The 19,049-nt window shown below is 41.2% G+C and overlaps 1 protein-coding gene across 4 annotated transcripts in view; it reads left to right on the plus strand.

Annotated features, from left to right (window-relative positions):
- Positions 1-1,376: 1,376 nt before the first annotated feature.
- Positions 1,377-19,049, plus strand: part of LOC309371380 (cytochrome P450 4B1-like) — a 36,485-nt gene continuing 18,812 nt past the window's right edge. Inside the window, exons 1-8 of one of the 4 annotated variants that reach the window (XM_081913979.1) lie at positions 1,377-1,720; positions 3,272-3,413; positions 4,078-4,122; positions 6,660-6,787; positions 7,560-7,690; positions 10,068-10,219; positions 11,092-11,198; positions 11,624-11,814. In XM_081913979.1, coding sequence (XP_081770105.1) covers positions 1,523-1,720; positions 3,272-3,413; positions 4,078-4,122; positions 6,660-6,787; positions 7,560-7,690; positions 10,068-10,219; positions 11,092-11,198; positions 11,624-11,814 — 1,094 coding nt within the window. In that variant the 5' untranslated portion in view covers positions 1,377-1,522. The remainder of the gene's footprint in view (positions 1,721-3,271; positions 3,414-4,077; positions 4,123-6,659; positions 6,788-7,559; positions 7,691-10,067; positions 10,220-11,091; positions 11,199-11,623; positions 11,815-19,049) is intronic. The other 3 variants (XM_081913978.1, XM_081913977.1, XM_081913976.1) reach the window with 3 other exon arrangements.

The raw sequence follows: 19,049 nt of genomic DNA on the forward strand, positions 1-19,049 counted from the left end.
GCAATTTAAATTTACACACACTACCATATAAATAAAACAATAATTTTATAGAAAAGGAGACACTTTTTAGATATAACCCATGTATTTTTTCCTTTCTTGAGCTAAGCTAACCTCAGCTGGGAGCCCATGGCTTAGTCCAATAGCAGGGCCGCAAATAGCTCCAAGCTGCCAACGTCCTCCAACCAAAGCTAGAGCAGTGCTCTTTTCCACCTTGGGTAGCCAGGAGTTGTTGGACTAAAACTCCCATCATCCTTGACCATTGACTAAGATGATGGAAGATTATGGGATCTGTGATCCAACATCATCTGGGGATCCAAGGTGGAAGCAGGCTGAAACTTGGCACTCTGTCCTCATGAAAATCCATAATATTAGTGCCATTTTTCCCTAGCATACAAATGTATGTAATTTTGTCTAATATGTATATTTTTCCAAAGCAATGTCATTAACAGAATGTGTTGTTCGGTTTCATTTTCACAAATACATGATTTTTATGCACAATTTACTTCAGTGTATGTTAGAGAATTAGACCACAAAATTCAGAGAAGGGCAAATTTTGAATAATGCGCTTTGTTTCTTGTATCATTTCAGAGATTGTTTATTGTTTCAAAAAAGGAAACTGAATCAAATAGGTCCGCTATCACTATTGGGGAATTTGCAGCTACTGGTATAAAGACTCAGTTCCTGAGAGGAGACTGGCTCATGAGATGCCTCTGGCTAGATAGACCCTTTCCCAAAAGTATAGGATTCAGTCCATGCAGATGATGAGGGAATCCCAACTCAAGCCGGGGTTGGCTGACAACATTTATTCAAACTGGAAACATTTGCCATTTCTCAGTAGAAACAAAAGTTGAACAAAATAAGAGGCAAATGTAAAAGCCAACGAATATCTTCTTCCGTATGAGAAGTTTAAAATCTGCCTCAAATGTCTTTCTCTATACCAGTCCTCCTTGAGGCTACTAGGATACAGTGGTACCTTGGTTTGCAATCGTTTTCGATTACAACCACGTCAAACCTGGAAGTGTGTGTACCTTTTTTTGGATTACAACCCCCCCATTTTTTTGGGATTGCAACCAATTTTTGGGGGGAGGCACCATTGACGAAAGCGCGTTTTGGATTAAAATCTGTTTTGATTTAAAACCAGACCTCCAGAACGGATTATGGTTGTAAACCAAGGTACCACTGTATCTTCTTTGAATATCAGGTAATTCTGGATGTACTAGATAGTTCCCCTGATAAAATACTTAAGCACCCTGCATGCGGCTAGTAAAACAACATTTCCCAATAACAGAGATCTGGATCCAGCTCTGAAGGGAGGGAAAGGCAAGGATAGAGCGCCCACAGGGCGAAACCAATCAGAGCATTTGGGGAGAGGTTTAAGCAGTTCCCAGATTCCTGCAGCACCAGCTGCCACAAAGTTGTTTTAGTAATTTGATGCAGCTCACAAGACAAAGCCGGGAAAACAGCAAATCTTTTGAGGACTTATTCTAGCTACTGGAGCAAAGCAAGCAGCAGGCAGCTGGCTATGGAAATTGTCATCAATCTCTTGTGGTCCTGGCTACCGGCTAGTCCCTCTCGGTTTTTCTATTGGACTGTGGCATTGATCTTCACCTGCATCGCTCTGAAAGCCATCCAGCTATTTCAGACAAGGCAGAAACTGATCAAGGCTTTCAGGAGTTTCCCAGGACCTCCCAGCCACTGGCTGTATGGCCATGTCCACATGGTAAGGGAATCTCTGACTTTCCTGGTGAGATGTTGGGTCTCTCTTTGTAAAACTGTGTTTCTCAATAAGGAACTGAAAATTGACTGAATGTTGTGTTACCAGTCACCATCCAGTTGTGCCTAAACTGTAGGGCAATCATTATGAAACTAAAAAACTTTATTTGGTGTAGTAAATGAAGTTAAAAGGATCATACAAAGATTGTGCAACATACTCGTGGCATTAGCTTATTAACTGCTGATATAGCTATTTTCTTAAACCCACAAGTGAAGCTATTACCACACTATCAAAGCTATTGAGAAACTAGGGAAGTGTTGCAGGACTAACCATAAACAAGGATCAATCTGGTTTTTGTTGTTGTTGGCATGCAAAGACTACACCAGGAACACAGAAAGATAGATGAAATCAGTCGATTTAAACTTTATGATGTGACAGAATAATTACTTTCTTGAACATCAGTTCCAATTCATATTGTGCAATGACAGAAATCCAGCCAAGAGTTTTCTCAGCTTCATGTCATGTTCTGAAAGGATATATTCTATGAAATGTGCTGCTTCATTAACGTTGTCATTCAGTCTGCTGGCACCTGCAAGGCAGCTGGCTTGGGGACTGCTGTGCTGGTTCAGCAGACTGGGCTCCACATGATTGGACTGTTGGCTGCACATTGGCTGCACATGATTGGACTGTTGGAATTTTAGATTTGGCCAAGGAATCTACATTAGCTAGTCACTGGGACGTGACTCATGGCACCTTCTGAATGGAAGGCCACCAACAAGGAGCCACAACTGCCACCCACTAGCAGCAGCGTACACGGCCATTGTGGGTCTACTCATAGCACCCTCCCTACTGTGTGAAGGCAATGGCTATGGTGTAAAGGAACATACTTGACAAGACAACAATTTGGGATGGGGGAAGGCCACAACTTTATTGATTTCAGGTGTAGATGGACTTTGGTTCACATGTATATCCATTTCATTTTCCTGTTGGAGTGCTGAAATCTTGAACAGGGTATTGCCACATATTGTGGCCTCCCCAATATGCTGATCTCTAGTTCCATTTTCAACCTCTACCCCCCGACTCCCATATTTGGCATGCAACAGTTTGCATTTGTGATGGACCTCTTTCTCTTATCCAATTTTACCTAAAGTTGAAGAATGATTCACAGATTCAGGCATAAATATAATATTATAATTTTATGTATAATGTTTCAATTTATTCCAACAAGAAAAAATGCTTTTCTAAATGTACTCTTTGGTGGCTGTTTTTTCTTCTTAACATTTATAGTTCAAAGACTTATTTATGCTCAATCAGTGTGTGTTCTTCTACACCTGAGAGTCTGAAATGAAATTGATAAGGGGAGGCTAATGCAGAATAGAAAAAAAACAAGTTTAAAAAGACTGGTTTTAGGATTGAGCCAAGTGGGTGAATTATTCCTTTGTTACATATGCATCCCAGCTGAAAGTTCTACACTATTACATTACCTGATTATCTGTTTTCATCCTGAACTAAACATATAATCACAATAACTAAGATGTAAATTGGTTACCGATACAGATGAAACCTGAGGAAGAATTCCTGGACGCAGCTGCATGGACAGAAAAGTACCCGCACTGTTATCCACGTTGGTATGGAAATTTCTTGGCTTTCCTGTCCATTAACCACCCTGAATATGCAAAGGCCGTGTACAGCAGAGGTGGTAAGAAATTTGTATCTTATGTCCCTCTCACCGTGCAGTTACATGAGTATGCTAGAGGCTGTCAGAATTATTCATGCAGTAAGTTGCATTGCTCTTTGTAAGGCAAGAAATAAATGTAAGTGATTCATATTTCAAGGGCATCCTAAAGCAATCTTCCCCAACCTGGTGCCTTCAAGATGTTTTGAACTCCAATTCCCATCAGTCCCTCAGAGCCAGGCAAATAACTCCCAGCTCTAGTTCTACCCAAGTCTTTAATGCTCAAATCAGATTGGTAGAGAAGGCACATTGCAGGCTACAAAGTTCAACAGGTACATTAGAGAACTGGATATTTCATTTTGGAAATTGGGGGAAGCAGAACTATTTGCCCAACAAATGGCTGGAGTCCCCAAGGCAGGGCAGGGAAATGGTCACTCTTTGGAGTAAGCTGGGCCTGCAAAGGTTGTTTGTCTTTATCCGCATGTGCAAAGGTGTGGGATTGTGCCTTGGATCTGGCTGCTGAAAAGCAAGGAGATGCAAGTGAGGGAGCTCTGGGTGCCCATAGGAATCCCCTAGATTGAGGCAACAGAGTACAATTCAGCAAATTAAACATTTAAATTTGTTTTCACAAATAGTTTTTTACCATCTCATGCTAAGCTCATTTTCTCTCTTTTATCAAACTATTCAGATCCTAAATCTCTTGTAACATACAGCTTCCTAATTCCATGGATTGGTATGTATTTTCTCTCACTAATTTTATGCACCCTTATATTTTCTGTGATACTCTTGTATCGAGCATATACATATATTCTCAGCTTTCAAAGTTCAACGTTCCTTTGGGTCTACGGGAAGCTGCTAGTATTTGTTAAGCTGGTGCCTTCCCCACTGGTGCCTTCCAGGAGGCTTCAGTGCCAGCTTTATTCCTCTGGCCAACCGATTTCTGCCCATTTTACTCAGGAATCAGACTCTATAGTATGTTTCCCTACAATCTCAAAAGTCTGTCCTTCTAGAGTCTGCGAAGATGGACTTCTCGGGTTGTAAGGAAATATACACACTGCATTCCATGCTTCAGAAATCTTTTAGTAGGTAAATAGATTTTTAACTTGAATTGTTCCAGCAATTAAGTGCCTACTTCAATGGGTCAAATATAGTGCTGTAAACCCTGTCATCTGTGGTGGATAATTTACCATGTGACCCTGACCCTGGTGTATGTGCTTATGGTATGTATTTTCTCTCACTAATTTTATGTTATGTATTTGCTGTTGAAACAAAATGGGGGGAAAAATCCTTCCAGTAGCACCTTAGAGACCATCTAAGTTTGTGTCGGAATTCACAGAATGCTGTGTGAGATAGTAAGTCTGCAGGCTTGAGTTTGCTAGCTGATGCAACTGGCTGATACAATCAGTCTGCAATACTTTCTATGGAAGTGCTGGGGCAGAATGACCCAGCAGTAATGTGCTGTCAGTTGATTGGCTGTCATCAGTTTAAAAGGGAAACCTGTCCAGCAGTAAGAGTGCCGGAGCCAGCCGTTACAAGTGGCATATTATAAAATAAAGACGCAGAAAGCCAGTAATATTTCCATGATAAGAGAGAGAGCAGCCCCTCTGTCTGCCCTTCTCCGATTTATTCTCCTTTGTTCTGGTCAGCCGCATGGCCGTTTGCCAATCTCATGTTACCTACATCCGGCCAAGCTTTTATTGCCCCTTTACCATATAAGGTAATCATTACCCAGAGGAATGTCAGGGGGCACCCTGCCGTATTTACAAACCTCTGCCTCTGGCTTTATGACTCCCACATAAGGGGGTGTGTAGAGGAGTGTGGTCAGAGAGAGAGAGAGTTAGAGGTCTTCCTATTTGCCTTAAGGTGCAGCCAGGTACTCTGTTTGACTGTATGAACTGCTCGTGTATTATAGCCTGTAGATTATTGTGTGTGTGTGTGTGTGTGTGTGTGTGTGTGTGTGTGTATCTCACAATAAATATACTGCACTGCACTGAAGAACCTGGAACTCTGAGCTTTTCTGCTAAAGCACCGCAGAGAATTCGCAACAATTTGTTATTGTTATGAGCTTTTGTGTGCATGTACACTTCTTCAGATGCCATTGGTATGAGCTTTCGTGTGCATGCACACTTCTTCATATGGACAAAAGAAATGGATTTAGTAATGAATTTTCAAGGTTTGAAAAAGAATTAGGGGGAAATCATGTAGAATTACTTTAAAAAGGTATAAAATGTTATTAAAGTGGCATACGAAAGATGAAGTTAAATTAGTAATGATACAATGGGTGAGACATTTTGGATATTATGTACAGTTTCATCACGGGAAAAGTTATGGAGGGAGGATTTAAAATTTACAGCATGTTGTACATTGAAAGAAAATTATATGAAAATGATGTATCAATGGTATCTGACCCTTAGTAAGTTACCAAAAATGTATAGGACTGGGTCAAATACATGTTAGAAATGCAAAGAAATGGAAGTCATTACATTATCCTATGAAGTGGAAGTGTAAGGTCATAAAGTATTCTGGAAAATGATATATAATGAGTTGGAAAAAAAAGTTTAAAATACCAAAGGAGAAGAAATACCAAAGGAGCAGAAAATACTGTTTATGTACTCAAAGACAGCTGTGCGAATGCTTCTAGCCCAGAGGTGGAAGGAAGACAAAATCCCTATTAGAGAAGAATGGTTGATCAAGTTGATGGACTGCACCGAATTAGCAAAAATGACTGGAAATATCAGAAACCAGGAAGATAATTTTTTTAATAAGGAATGGGGAAAAAATTATTTCACCAGTATCCTGTGTCATTCTTGTGTCCCTCCCTTCACCTGCAGTGACCATTATGCACCTATGCTGACAAATATTTGCACTGCCAGTGCTATATTTCTAGAAAAAGAGGTGCTGGAACTCACCATGACCCCCTTGCTTGTTCTCTTATAATGACAATGGCAGCCTTCTGAGAGGTGCAGAAACTGACTTCTGGAAAGTTCCGACTGAAAAAAGCCCCACCCCTGCCCTGCAAACCATGTTTCAGAAATCCAGTAGCAGGTGCACAGATTCTTATGGAAGGGAGCTTCCTAACTTGAATTGTTCCACCCAGGAAACAATTATGTGCCTACTAACATGGGACAAATATAAGAGTGGGGGGAACTTTCTACTGTAGACTCCTTCCTCTGTGGTGGATAATTTAACATGTGACCTTAGTGCATGTGCCTGAGAAAGACAACGCTGCCTTTGGCTTCTGTTCCTCATTTTTCTCCCTTCTCCTGACAGGAAAGGGGCTTATTACCCTGAATGGGCCAAAGTGGCAACAGCACCGGAAACTGCTGAGTCCCGGATTCCATTACAGTATTCTGAAGCCTTATGTGACTCTTATGGCAGAATCAGTCAAGGAGATGCTGGTAAGAAACCCCATTGCTACTTTCAGGAGGTCAGCTCCAGACTTCCTCTGCCTTATCCCAAAATATTTTGAAAAGTTTGAGTCAGAAGCCCCTGTAATAGTGTGAAGCCAGTCGAGCAGCCCTTTGGGTTGCAGACAATGAGTTTACACCAGCATTGAATTTTAAAATGCATGCACAGACTTGTGAACCTTAATATTGTCTTAATTAGTTCATTAACATTTTCAGGACAGACAGATGCTGTCTACCACCAGCTTTGTTTGTTGAGTATTTAAATGCGTCATTTGACAGGATGTGCAGTGTTGTGTTAGCTTTTCAGCCAGAGTTTGGGACTGGGATGCCTGCTATGTGCTATCACTTTTTGCTCTATAGCCATGTGAATTAATGAACAGCTCATTAGCTCCCGAGAACCTCCTGAACTGTCTTCTTTCCTTGAGAGTCCACATTCAGTCAGCAACATCTGAAGCACACAGCTAAGTCTCTCTCAGAGGACAGCCACACATCACCTTGGCAAAACCATTTCCCAAATGTAGGGGTCATTTCAGGGGAACATTAGTGGGCAGCATGGAGGTGCATTACGTTCAGTGTGAGACAATCCTGCTGTAGGCTGTATGGAATTAGGGAAGGAGAAAAAAAGGGGGGACACAGTAAACATTCATTCTATTACATTAAACAGCAAAATCCTTTGTTGTATATATTTGGTGATCCATCTAATCATTCTAGAGAGTTCCCCAGAATGAGACTTCTCATTTCTGTCCCTTTCCTAAAATATTAGGATATTTGGGGAAAGCTGATACCAAAGAATGGCACAGCATCAGTGGAGATGTCTCAACATGTCAGTCTGATGACTCTCAATATTATTATGAAATGTGCCTTCAGCTACCAGAAAAATGCTGAAACGGACAGGTGAGTATAAGATGCCTATTTCAGACAAGGTGGGAGCCACAGGCAGATACAGCCCTTCTTTTCTGTGCCGTGGGCTAGCAGTGACATGAGAAGCACGCCCAAGATTCCAGTCACTTCTGAGATGTGCATATGGTAAACACAGCCATTCAAGATGATGGCCATCACTCCATCTTTGAAGAGCAAATTCTATAGTTTAAGTGTGAAGAAATACTTTCTTTTGTCTATGCTGAATCTCCTGCCTCTAGCTTCTGGACCAATTTGTTTGTCCTTATTGTGGGATAACCAGCCACATATAACCAGCATGCTTGAGTCGAATTAATGCATGAAGGGGTTAAGATCATAGAGGAAGCTGTCCTGCCAGGCTTAGCTCACCGTGGGAGGGGCTAGGTAATCAGAAACCTATTGGCAGCGAGTGCAGTCTGGCCAGGATTGGTGTAATATGCTCAAACCACCTTGCCCTGGAGAGCTACCTGGCTGCCAAATTCTACACAAACTGAAGTTTCTGAAACTGTCTTCAGAGGCAGCCCTATGAATAAATCAAGCCTAGACCCAAAAATTATTATATAAGGATTCCAACGGAATAATAATAATAATAATAGCAAATCAAGGGGGAGAAATGATAATAGTAGGAGCATATGCACCAAATGAAAAGAAGGCTGAATTCTATAAGGAATTAGAAGATAGAAAGACAGAATGCTGGAATACATGGAGGAAAAAATAATACTGTTGGGAGATTTAAACGGGGTGACCAACCCAGAGTTGGACAGATCCTCAGGAGGAAAGGAAGAAAAAGAAGGAAAGCTCCCGCGTAGTTTCTTTGATTTGATAGAAAATTTGGAATTAAAAGATTCATTGAGGTTTAGACATTTGACAGAAAAAGAATTTACTTATTATTTAGAACCAAATAAATCTGCCAGCAGAAGTGATGCTATATGGATTTCCAAGGCACTATTAGGAAGAGTAGATAAGACAGAGATTTTACCAAACACTATCTCAGATCATAACCCAGTGTTTTTAAATTTTAAAAGAGGTGGGACAAAAGGAATAAGATAGAGACTTAATGAATCTCTGTTAAATAATGAGAAAATAGTACAAGATGCAAAAAAAGAAGAAGAGGCAGTGATTAGGGGTTATTTTATACAGCAAAATTCTATTCAAAGAAAAGAAAAAGAAAGAAAGCAGAACTATTAGAAGAAACAAAAAAGAAAGAAAAGGAAATTATTAAGAAAGTAATGAAACAAGAAATCAAGTTATTACAATCAGATTATACACCTATTTTAGAACAAGAAATTGAATGGAATTTGAAAACCTTAAAACATAAAATTTTTGAATTTGCTAACAAATTTGCTAAGTTTCTAGCTTGGCAACTCAAAAAAGACAGAACGAGAAAACTAATTAATAGACTGACAATTGGAGAGAAAGTTATAGATGACCCAAAAATGGTTACACAAAGTTTTGTGAAATATTACAAAGAACTATATAAAAAGGAAATAGAAAATCCAGAAGAAATAGATAAATACTTAAGTTAACATAAAATTCCTGGTAGTACACAAGAGAAAATAAAGATGTTAAATACACCTGTCTCAATGATAAAAATAAAAAATGCAATAAAAAATGCCAAGTCAGGGAAAACTCTGGGCCCAGACGGAATTCCTGTGGAGTTCTATATAAAATTAGAAGAGACAGTGGTAACCCGTTTGAAAGAAGTAATGATTGAGACTTAATAGAGGGAAAATACCAGAATCATGGACTGAAGACTACATTACATTACATATTTACCTAAACAGGGAAGTGATTTTGAATTAACTTCTAACTATAGACCAATATCCCTGTTGAATTGTGATTATAAACTTTTTGCTGGCATACTAGCAGACAAGTTAAAAAATGTTTTAAAAGAAATAATACACCCAAACCAAGCAGGATTCTTACCAGGAAGGCAAATCCAAAATAACACCAAGAATATTGTTAATATACTGGAGAATCTGGAATTTAAAAACGATAAACAGGCAGCTTTGATGCTGATAGATGCAGAGAAAGCATTTGACAATATTTCCTGGTATTTTATGAAAATACAAATTAAATTAATGTAATTTGGAGAAAGATTTGAAAGAGGGATAGAGGTAATCTATCACCAGCAAAACGCAAGGTTGATAATAAATGGCAATGTCACAGAAAACATTGAGATTATGAAAGGCACATGGCAAGGATGTCCTTTGTTACCCCTTCTATTTATACTGGTGTTGGAAACCCTAATGCAAACCTTGAGAAAAGAGGAAACAGTACCTCAGCCTTATCTTTATTGATCTTCAGCTTTTTTTGGCTCTAATCCAGTCCACTACCAAGCTAAGAGAATGTTCCACGTTCTCACTGTTCACAGGAAAAATTCCTACATTCAGACTGTATTTGATCTCAACTCCCTCATTGACCACAGAATCAAAACACCATTTTATCAGAGTGATCTCCTTTACTGGTTGAGCTCCAAAGGGCGTCAGTTTCACAAAGCTTGCAAAATAGCCCACCATCACACAGGTATGTTATCTTTTCTTTCTGGCAACAATTTCTGTGGGAAACCAGAAAGCAGAACTTGAACACAAGAGAACTCTCCTCTCCTGTGGTTCCCAGCAACTGGCATTCAGAAGCCCTAGTGGACTATAATTTGGACTGAAAAGTGGTTAGCTCTTCAAAGTTCAGCCAATAAAAGGTTTCATAACCACAAGCACAACACCATCTAAATAATGATGATGATGATGATGATGATGATAATAATAATAATTTTATTTATACCCCACCCATCTGGCTGGGTTTCGCCAGCCTCTCTGGGTGTCTTCCAACAGAATATTAAAATACAATAATCTATTAAACATTAAAAGCTTCCCTAAACAGGGTGCCTTCAGATGTCTTCTAAAAGTCTGGTAGTTGTTTTCCTCTTTGACATCTGGTGGGAGGGTGTTCCACAGAGCACGTGCCACCAGCGAGAAGGCCCTCTGCCTGGTTCCCTGTAACTTGACTTCTCGCAGTGAGGGAACGACCAGAAGGCCCTCGGCACTGGACCTCAGTGCACGGGCAGACCGATTGGGGTGGAGACACTCCTTCAGGTATACTGGGCCGAGGCCATTTAGGGCTTTAAAGGTCAGCACCAACACTTTGAATTGTGCTCGGAAACATTCTGGGAGCCAGTGTAGGTCTTTCAAGACCGGTGTTATGTGGTCTCGGGGGCCGCTCCCAGTCACCAGTCTAGCTTCCGCATTCTGGATTAGTTGTAGTTTCCGGGTCACTTACCTCTTTTGCGGTTTTTTATATATGCTGTAAGATGCCCAGAGTGGCAGGGTATAATAATTATCATCATCATCATCATCATCATCATTCATTCATTCATTTCATACTGTATGTCTTCAATGCAGAGAAGGTAATAAGAGAGAGGAAGGATTCCCTCAAGAATGAGAAAGAGCTTGAAAAGATTATGGAGAAGAGGCATTTGGACTTCCTGGATATTCTTCTTTGTGCAAAGGTAAACACTGTAAAAATAATGCACCTATGTCTGCCATGCTAAGGGCTTTTCCAGCCATCACTAATCAGTTCAAATCAGTTCAGCCCAAGCAAAATCCCCATGCTGTAATATATACATAAAATTGTAAGACTGTCATCACACTGTAGTTTGTGTGGCTGCTGACAGGTGGCCATGTTAACTCCAGCATGATGGCAGAATGGATGGTGGGCACGTGAGTGAGCAAGCACCATGGGTGGCAGGTGGCCCAGGTGAGCTGTTTAATTGAGGGGGTGGTGCTTCATAGTAGTTTGGCAAATTGCTTTCTGAAGCATGTCCCCTTTTTTGAAAGGCTTTGGGGTGAGCTGTGAGAAGGAGAACAGTCTTGGAGGATTTTAAATAATAGATCTCGCCAATTGTATAAAACCCTATGTTCTCTGTGCGGTTAGGATGAAAATGGAAATCCATTATCAGATGAAGACATACGTGCAGAAGTGGACACATTCATGTCTGCAGGTCAAGATACCACAGCTAGTGGAATCTCTTGGCTCTTTTATTGTATGGCCCAGAACCCTGAACATCAGCAAAGATGCAGAGAGGAGATCACGGAGCTTCTTGGGCAACAGGAAGATATACAATGGTCAGACTAAATTCTTGTTCAACTTTAAATGTGTATTTCCTGGGTCATGTTATGAGGCTTCTCAAGAATTAAGAGAAGATGAGACAGAACAATACTGCACAGTAGTTTAGGATCAAAGCAGTCTGACCACAGGCCTCAGCTTGCTTAAGTTCCAGGAAAGATGGGCCAATCCTATAGTGTAGAAGGAGAAGCTCTGATTTCTATTTCTACACTTAAATCACTGCTATTGCTGTTACACTCATATACTGTAGCTAGTGTGGTCAGGTCTGCATTGCCTAAAAATAATAAAGGAATGAAATATATCACAAAAAAGAGGTAACACTGGGGGACAGTGATTTATATAAGTTTGGCATGTGAATATTTTTATGTAGAGATGCAAACTGAATAGCAATTCTTAGAATTTAAACAAATATAGGGTGCTGCAGCTACAAGGTCCTTCTCCTATGTTCTAATGTTCTTAAACTGGAATTGGACCAGACAGATGAAGAGGTAACACAGTTACAATAGATGGGCCCTATGTCTCACCGATATTCCTGGTCCCTATTGTCCCGAGGGATAACTTCTAAAGAAGGATGCCTCCTCTATCCATATATGCTCCCTGCATGATTTAGAACATCTGGTTTGATTTCCCATAATAAAATGTAGGGTTGTATGCCATATCTCATTCATTTATTTATTTATTTATTTATTTATTTATTTATTTGACTTGTTTCTTTCTCACAAGGTGGCTGACGACATAAATCTAAAAAGATACAGCTAAAAATAAGTGCACAACCCTGTTAAAAAGCACAGAATATATTCATAATAATAATAATAATACATTATTATTTATACCCACCCATCCAGCTGAGTTTCCCCAGCCACTCTGGGCAGCTCCCCAACAGCTTAAAAGCAGTATAAAACATCAAACATTAAAAACTTCCCTAAACAAGGCTTCCTTCAGATTTCTTCTACAAGTCAAATTGCTGTTTATTTACTTGATTGCAGACTTCCTTTGAACTCGTCCCTTCCTCTGGCACCTTCATTCTTACCCTGTCTTCACTATTTAATTCCACGTTCCATAAAAGGTGGCTAACCTTTTATGGACTACATTGTGTGTCTCTTTTCTCCGCAGGCTTTCTAACTGCATTGGATATTTATGGTCTTCACAGAAATCCTGAGGTTTGGGACAATCCTGAGGTATGATTAATAATAATAATAATAATAATAATAATAATAATAATAATAATAATAATTTTCATTATTTACAACCCGCCTATCTGGCTGGGTTTCCCCGCCACTCTGGGCAGCTTCCAACATATATAAAATCATAATAAAAACATCAAGCATTAAAAACCCACTACAGGGATTTCTTCAGATGTCTTCTAAAAGTTGTGTCATTCTTTATCTCCTTGACATCTGAAGGGAGGGTGTTCCACAGGGTGGATGCCACCACCAAGAAGGCCCTCTGTCTGGTTCCCTGTAACCTCACATCTTGCAGTGAGGGAACCGCCAGAAGGCACTCGGAGCTGGACCTCAGTGTCCATACAGAACGATGGGGATGGAGACACTCCTTCAGGTATACTGGGCCAAGGCTGTTTAGGGCTTTAAAGGTCAGCACCAACACTCTGAATTGTGCTCGGAAACATACTGAGAGCCAATGTATGTCTTTCAGGACCAGTTTTATATGGTATCGGCGGTCACTCCCAGTCACCAGTCTAGCTGCCGCATTCTGGATTAGTTGTAGTTTCTGGGTCACCTTCAAAGGTAGCCCCACGTAGAGTGCATTGCAGTAGTCCAAGTGGGAGATAACTACAGCATGCACCACTCTGGCGATGTCCTAGATGTGTTGATTTATCTCAATGGTTTGTTTTACTAGCTTGTTGCTTGTTTTAATTTAGCTCCTCTACAAGCTTTCCAATTTGCATGGGAGTTTTATCCCACCTTTTTCCAACTTGTTCCCCTTCAGATGTTTGGGCTACAGCTTATTGACCACGAGCCTTGAGTGGGGTGATGAAAGTTCTGGTCCAGCAATATCTGGAGGGCAACAAGCTGAGCAAGGCTGATTTAGTCCATTGCCTCTTATCAATGGCCTAATGCCAAACCATCTATCCCCTGATATGGCATTAGGTGCGGAGCAGAAACATATAAGCACAACTGATGGCTCAGTTTCCCCATGACGATAATATCAGCTCCACAGTATGTGCATGAGAGAGAGACTTCCATGGGTGGGTGGGTGGGTGTATGGGTGTGTGTGTGTGCTTATAGAGCTAAATTCCTTCTCATCTCTATACCATGACTCTGATCCAAATCCCTTCCCTGCCAGCTGCTGTTAGCAAAAAGAAAAAAAATTAGATATCTCTGAATACAACTCTGATATCAGACCTGGTTCTTCCCTGTATAGAATTGGTTAAGAACAGAAAGATGAACATGAGTTAATTAACTATAGGGACATTTATTCATCATCATCATCATCATCATAATAATAATAATAATAATAATAATTTATTATTTATACCCCGCCCATCTGGCTGAGTTTCCCCAGCCACTCTGGGCGGATCAAGTGTTAAAAACAATACAGCATTAAACATTAAAAACTTCCCTAAACAGGGCTGCCTTCAGATGTCTTTTAAAGAGAAGATAGCTGCTTATTTCCTTCATATCTGAAGGGAGGGCGTTCCACAGGGTGGGTGCCACTACCAAGAAGGCCCTCTGTCTGATTCCCTGTAACCTCACTTCTCGCAATGAGGGAACCGCCAGAAGGCCCTTGGTGTTGGATCTCAGTGTCCGGGCAGAACGATGGGGGTGGAGATGCTCCTTCAGGTATACAGGACCGAGGCCATTTAGGGCTTTAAAGGTCAGCACCAACACTTTGAATTGTGCTTGGAAACGTACTGGTAGCCAATGCAGATCCCTCAGGACCGGTGTTATGTGTCCCGGCGGCCACTCCCTGTCACCAGTCTAGCTGCCGCATTCTGGATTAATTGCAGATTCCGGGTCACCTTCAAAGGTAGCCCCACATAGAGCACATTGCAGTAGTCCAAGTGGGAGATACCTAGAGCATGCACCACTCTGGCAAGACAGTCCGCAGGCAGGTAGGGTCTCAGCCTGTGTACCAGATGGAGCTGATAAACAGCTGCCCCGGACACAGAATTAACCTCCATGAACAGCTGTGAGTCCAAAATGACTCACAGGCTGCACACCTGGTCCTTCAGGGGTACAGTTACCCATTCAGGACCAGGGAGTCCCCCATACCCACCCGCCCCCTGTCCTCCAAAAACAGTACTTCTGTCTTGTCAGGATTCAACCTCAATCTGTTAGCCGCCATCCATCCTCCAACCGCCTCCGGGCACTCACACAGGACCTTCACCGCCTTCACTGGTTCTGATTTAAAAGAGAGGTAGAGCTGGGTATCATCCACATACTGATGAACACCCAGCCCAACCCCCCTGATGATCTCTCCCAGCGGCTTCATATAGATATTAAAAAGCATGGGGGAAAGGACGGAACCCCGAGGCACCCCACAAGTGAGAGCCCAGGGATCTGAACACTCATCCCCCAACACCACTTTCTTGACACGGCCCAGGAGAAAGGAGCGGAACTACTGTATAACAGTGACCCCAGCTTCCAGCCCCTCTAGACCGTCCAGAAGGATATTATTGTCGATGGTGTCAAAGGCCGCTGAGATATCCAGCAGAACTAGGAAACAGCTCTCACCTTTGTCCCTAGCCCATCAGAGATCATTGACCAGCGCGACGAAGGCAGTTTCAGTCCCATGGTGAGGCCTGAATCCCGACTGGAAGGGATCCAAATGGTCCACATCCTCCAGGCGTGCTTGGAGTTGTTCAACAACCACCTGCTCAGTCACCTTGCCCAAGAATGGAAGATTTGAGACTGGGAGATAGTTGGCCATAATGGCTGGGTCTAAAGATGTTTTTTTAAGAAGCGGTTTAATGACCGCCTCTTTCAGCGGGTCTGGGAAGGCTCCCTCGCAGAGCATTCACAGCCAGGATGGACAAGGATCAAGAAGACAGGTGGTTGGTTTCACTCGTCCAAGCAGCCTGTCCACATCCTCGTAGGTAACAGATTGAAATTGATCCCATATAACATGACTAGACAGGACTCTAGCACTCTCCCGCCCTGGCCCTGCTCCCACGGTGGAGTCTACCTCCTTCCGAATCTGAGCGACTTTATCTGCAAAAATCTTTGCAAAAGCATTGCAGGAGATCTTGGGGTCCCTACCCGGCCCCGATGATGAAGGTAGTTCCGATAGATTACAAACCACTTGAAAGAGTCTCCTGCTTCTGTTTTTACAATACAGTTACAATACAGTGGTACCTCAGGTTACAGACACTTCAGGTTACAGACGCTTCAGGTTACAGACTCTGCTAACCCAGAAATAGTACCTCAGGTTAAGAACTTTACAGAGAACAGAAATAGAGAAACTTTACAGAGAACAGAAATAGCGCAGCGGCAGCGGGAGGCCCCATTAGCTAAAGTTGTAGCTCAGGTTAAGAACAGTTTCAGGTTAAGAATGGACCTCCAGAACGAGTTAAGTACAATACACTTTCAATTAACATATCCTCTCCATACACACCTCTCTGATGATGGTGGCATTAAAATACCCTGTTCTTCTTCAATAAAAGAGAAAAGGGATCAGATCATGTCAAATGTATCTTTTTTGGAGATGCCTTTGATTAATCACCCATGGTATGTGAAGCATTCTGATAGAGCAATGCCCCAGATGCCTCTATTGTTATTTTTAGAAGTTTCCTTCCATCATTGGACAATAACTGGTCTGGCTATTGTGAACAGGAAGGAAATTAATTTTTTAGATTTACTTTGCCTTTCTAAATGTTCTTTCAAAGATGGAAGCACAGCAATTGGATCTTGCACAGAACTATGCGCCATTCTCAATGTGGCATCCACAAACTTATTATGTTCAACATTTCCTGTTTTCACTCCCTTCACATGGGCATCTGCATGTAGTTGTATAGCTAAGATCCCTATTGGCACTGCAAATAGAAGTGGCGGCAGAAAGCATCCTTGGCAGGTGCCCATGCTGAGGTTTATTGGAGCAGCATCGTATCCATTTACTGTAATTATAGTTGAAGATTTTGAATAAATTTGTTGAACCATGCGAAGAATTTCTTTTCCAAATTGTAATTTAGAATGTAAGAGTTTCAAATTCGACCATTCAACACTATCAAATGCTTTAAAGGCATCAAGTGAAATTAATGTCCTTGGAACATTTTGTAGCTGCAAGTCATAGATTACATTGAGTCTGCTATATTCCTTAATCTTAATCTCTTAAGCATCACAGCTGTGAATAGTTTCGCGTCTACTTTTATTAAAGAAATCAGCCTATATGAATCATGTAAGGTGGAGTCTTTCTCGGGCATCAATATCGAAGTTAAATTTGATGTGTGTCAAGCTCTGTCAATTGCTTCTTGTACTTCCTCTAAAGATATTGGTTGATTTATGTAATTTCTGTGCCCCTCTGACAATGGTTTAATAGTTACTTTTGAGAGGTAATATTCTATTGATGCTTGTGATGGATTGTCAAAAGAGTATATAGGAATCCTAATTCAGAACGCGTTCCTAATCCAGAATAGGATTTATGAAAGTGTTCTGCCAAAATTCCATATGCACACCTGGACTGGTATTTGCCATCTAAAGTGCTGTTTACATAAACTGTATCCGTTTCCCTCTCCATTCAAAGTGCAACTTCAGGAGCTACTTCAGCACCACAGCAGGGTGGGGGGAGGTTAGCATTTCCCTCCTAACCCCTGCAGGTCAGTTGCTGGTCAGACATGGACACCCCAATGGCTGTGTACAGTTTTAATAACATGTACACTAATGTAATTAACATCATGTCTCATTTGGCCCAGGCATTTATTGATGTGAAGGAATTTTCCTTCAGATTACATGGGGCGGGGAACATATTGCTAAGCGTGCAATCCCATAATCCTATACAGAACTAAGCCTCATGGAATTCAGTGGGCATTATGGCCTGGTAAGTGGGTATAGAACAGTATTCTTTTTTGTGAATGCCCCTTTTTCCTTTAGCTCTTTTAGCCACTATATCAGTTGCCATTCTAATCCAAAATTCCATGACTTATTTTCTGCTGTAGGAATTTAATCCTCTAAGATTCTCCACAGAGAATTCAAAGCATCGCCACCCATATGCTTTCTTGCCTTTTGCTGCAGGGCCAAGGTAAATATTTTCTCACCTATACTTTGCACTGTTTCCTCCATAAAAGGAGACTTTGACATTAATATTCCATGGAAGACACAACTGTGTTCAAGGCTTATAAAATTGTGCAAATCAATACCTGGATTCACTTTTTAGGATTAATATTTCCTCTGCCTAAATCAGGCATAGGCAAACTCGGCCCTCCCGATGTTTTGGGACTACAACTCCTATGATCCCTGACCACTGGTCCTGTTGGTTAGGGATCATGGGAGTTGTAGTCCCAAAACATCTGGAGGGCCGAGTTTGCCTACGCCTGGCCTAAGTACATTTAATTATTTTTCAATTTATAACTTTTATGTATCAGCTGCTTCCTAGCTGAACCTCTCAGAACAGCTTTGGAATTAAAACACTGAAATGCTAGATAAAAATATGCAATGAAAATAATTGACAATGCATATTACAGCAAAGCAGAACAAATCGCTAGCATAAAACGATATATACTCAAATGCCTAAAAGGGTGGGGCATAGAAAGGAGAACAAAGATGGTGACAGACATTAATTTCTGAGAAGGGAAACCTAAAAGTAAAGGAGCAACAACCGAAAAGGTCCTGATTTGACCATCTGCAGAATGCTCTTCTGTTTGTAATGTAATGTTGCCCTTCATTCTACTCAGGAACTGCATTGGACATCAGTTTGCCATGAATGAGATGAAGGTTGCTCTTGCCCTGACGCTCCTGCACTTTGAGCTTTTGCCTGATCCTGCCAACCTCCCGATTCCAATGCTGCAAATTGTCATCCAGTCCATGAATGGGATATATCTGAAGCTGAAAGCTCTCCACTGATGCTTGCTATTTCCACGGTAGTAATGTTTGCTTCAGGACTATCAATTCCTGCCAATAAATATTGGTAGGCACCATGAATATTAATATTATGCAGTGCATTTCTGCTTTTCTTCTGAAGGGAATTGTTGTCCTCTCTAGGCATACAGAAGCTGGTTCAAAATACAGCACCATTTCCAAATATAGATTCTTTCAGTATTTTCAGTCAGCTATTACTGCAA

This window comes from Podarcis melisellensis (assembly GCF_964234715.1).
Source record: "Podarcis melisellensis genome assembly, chromosome: 6".
In the NCBI taxonomy this organism is placed as follows: domain Eukaryota; kingdom Metazoa; phylum Chordata; class Lepidosauria; order Squamata; family Lacertidae; genus Podarcis; species Podarcis melisellensis.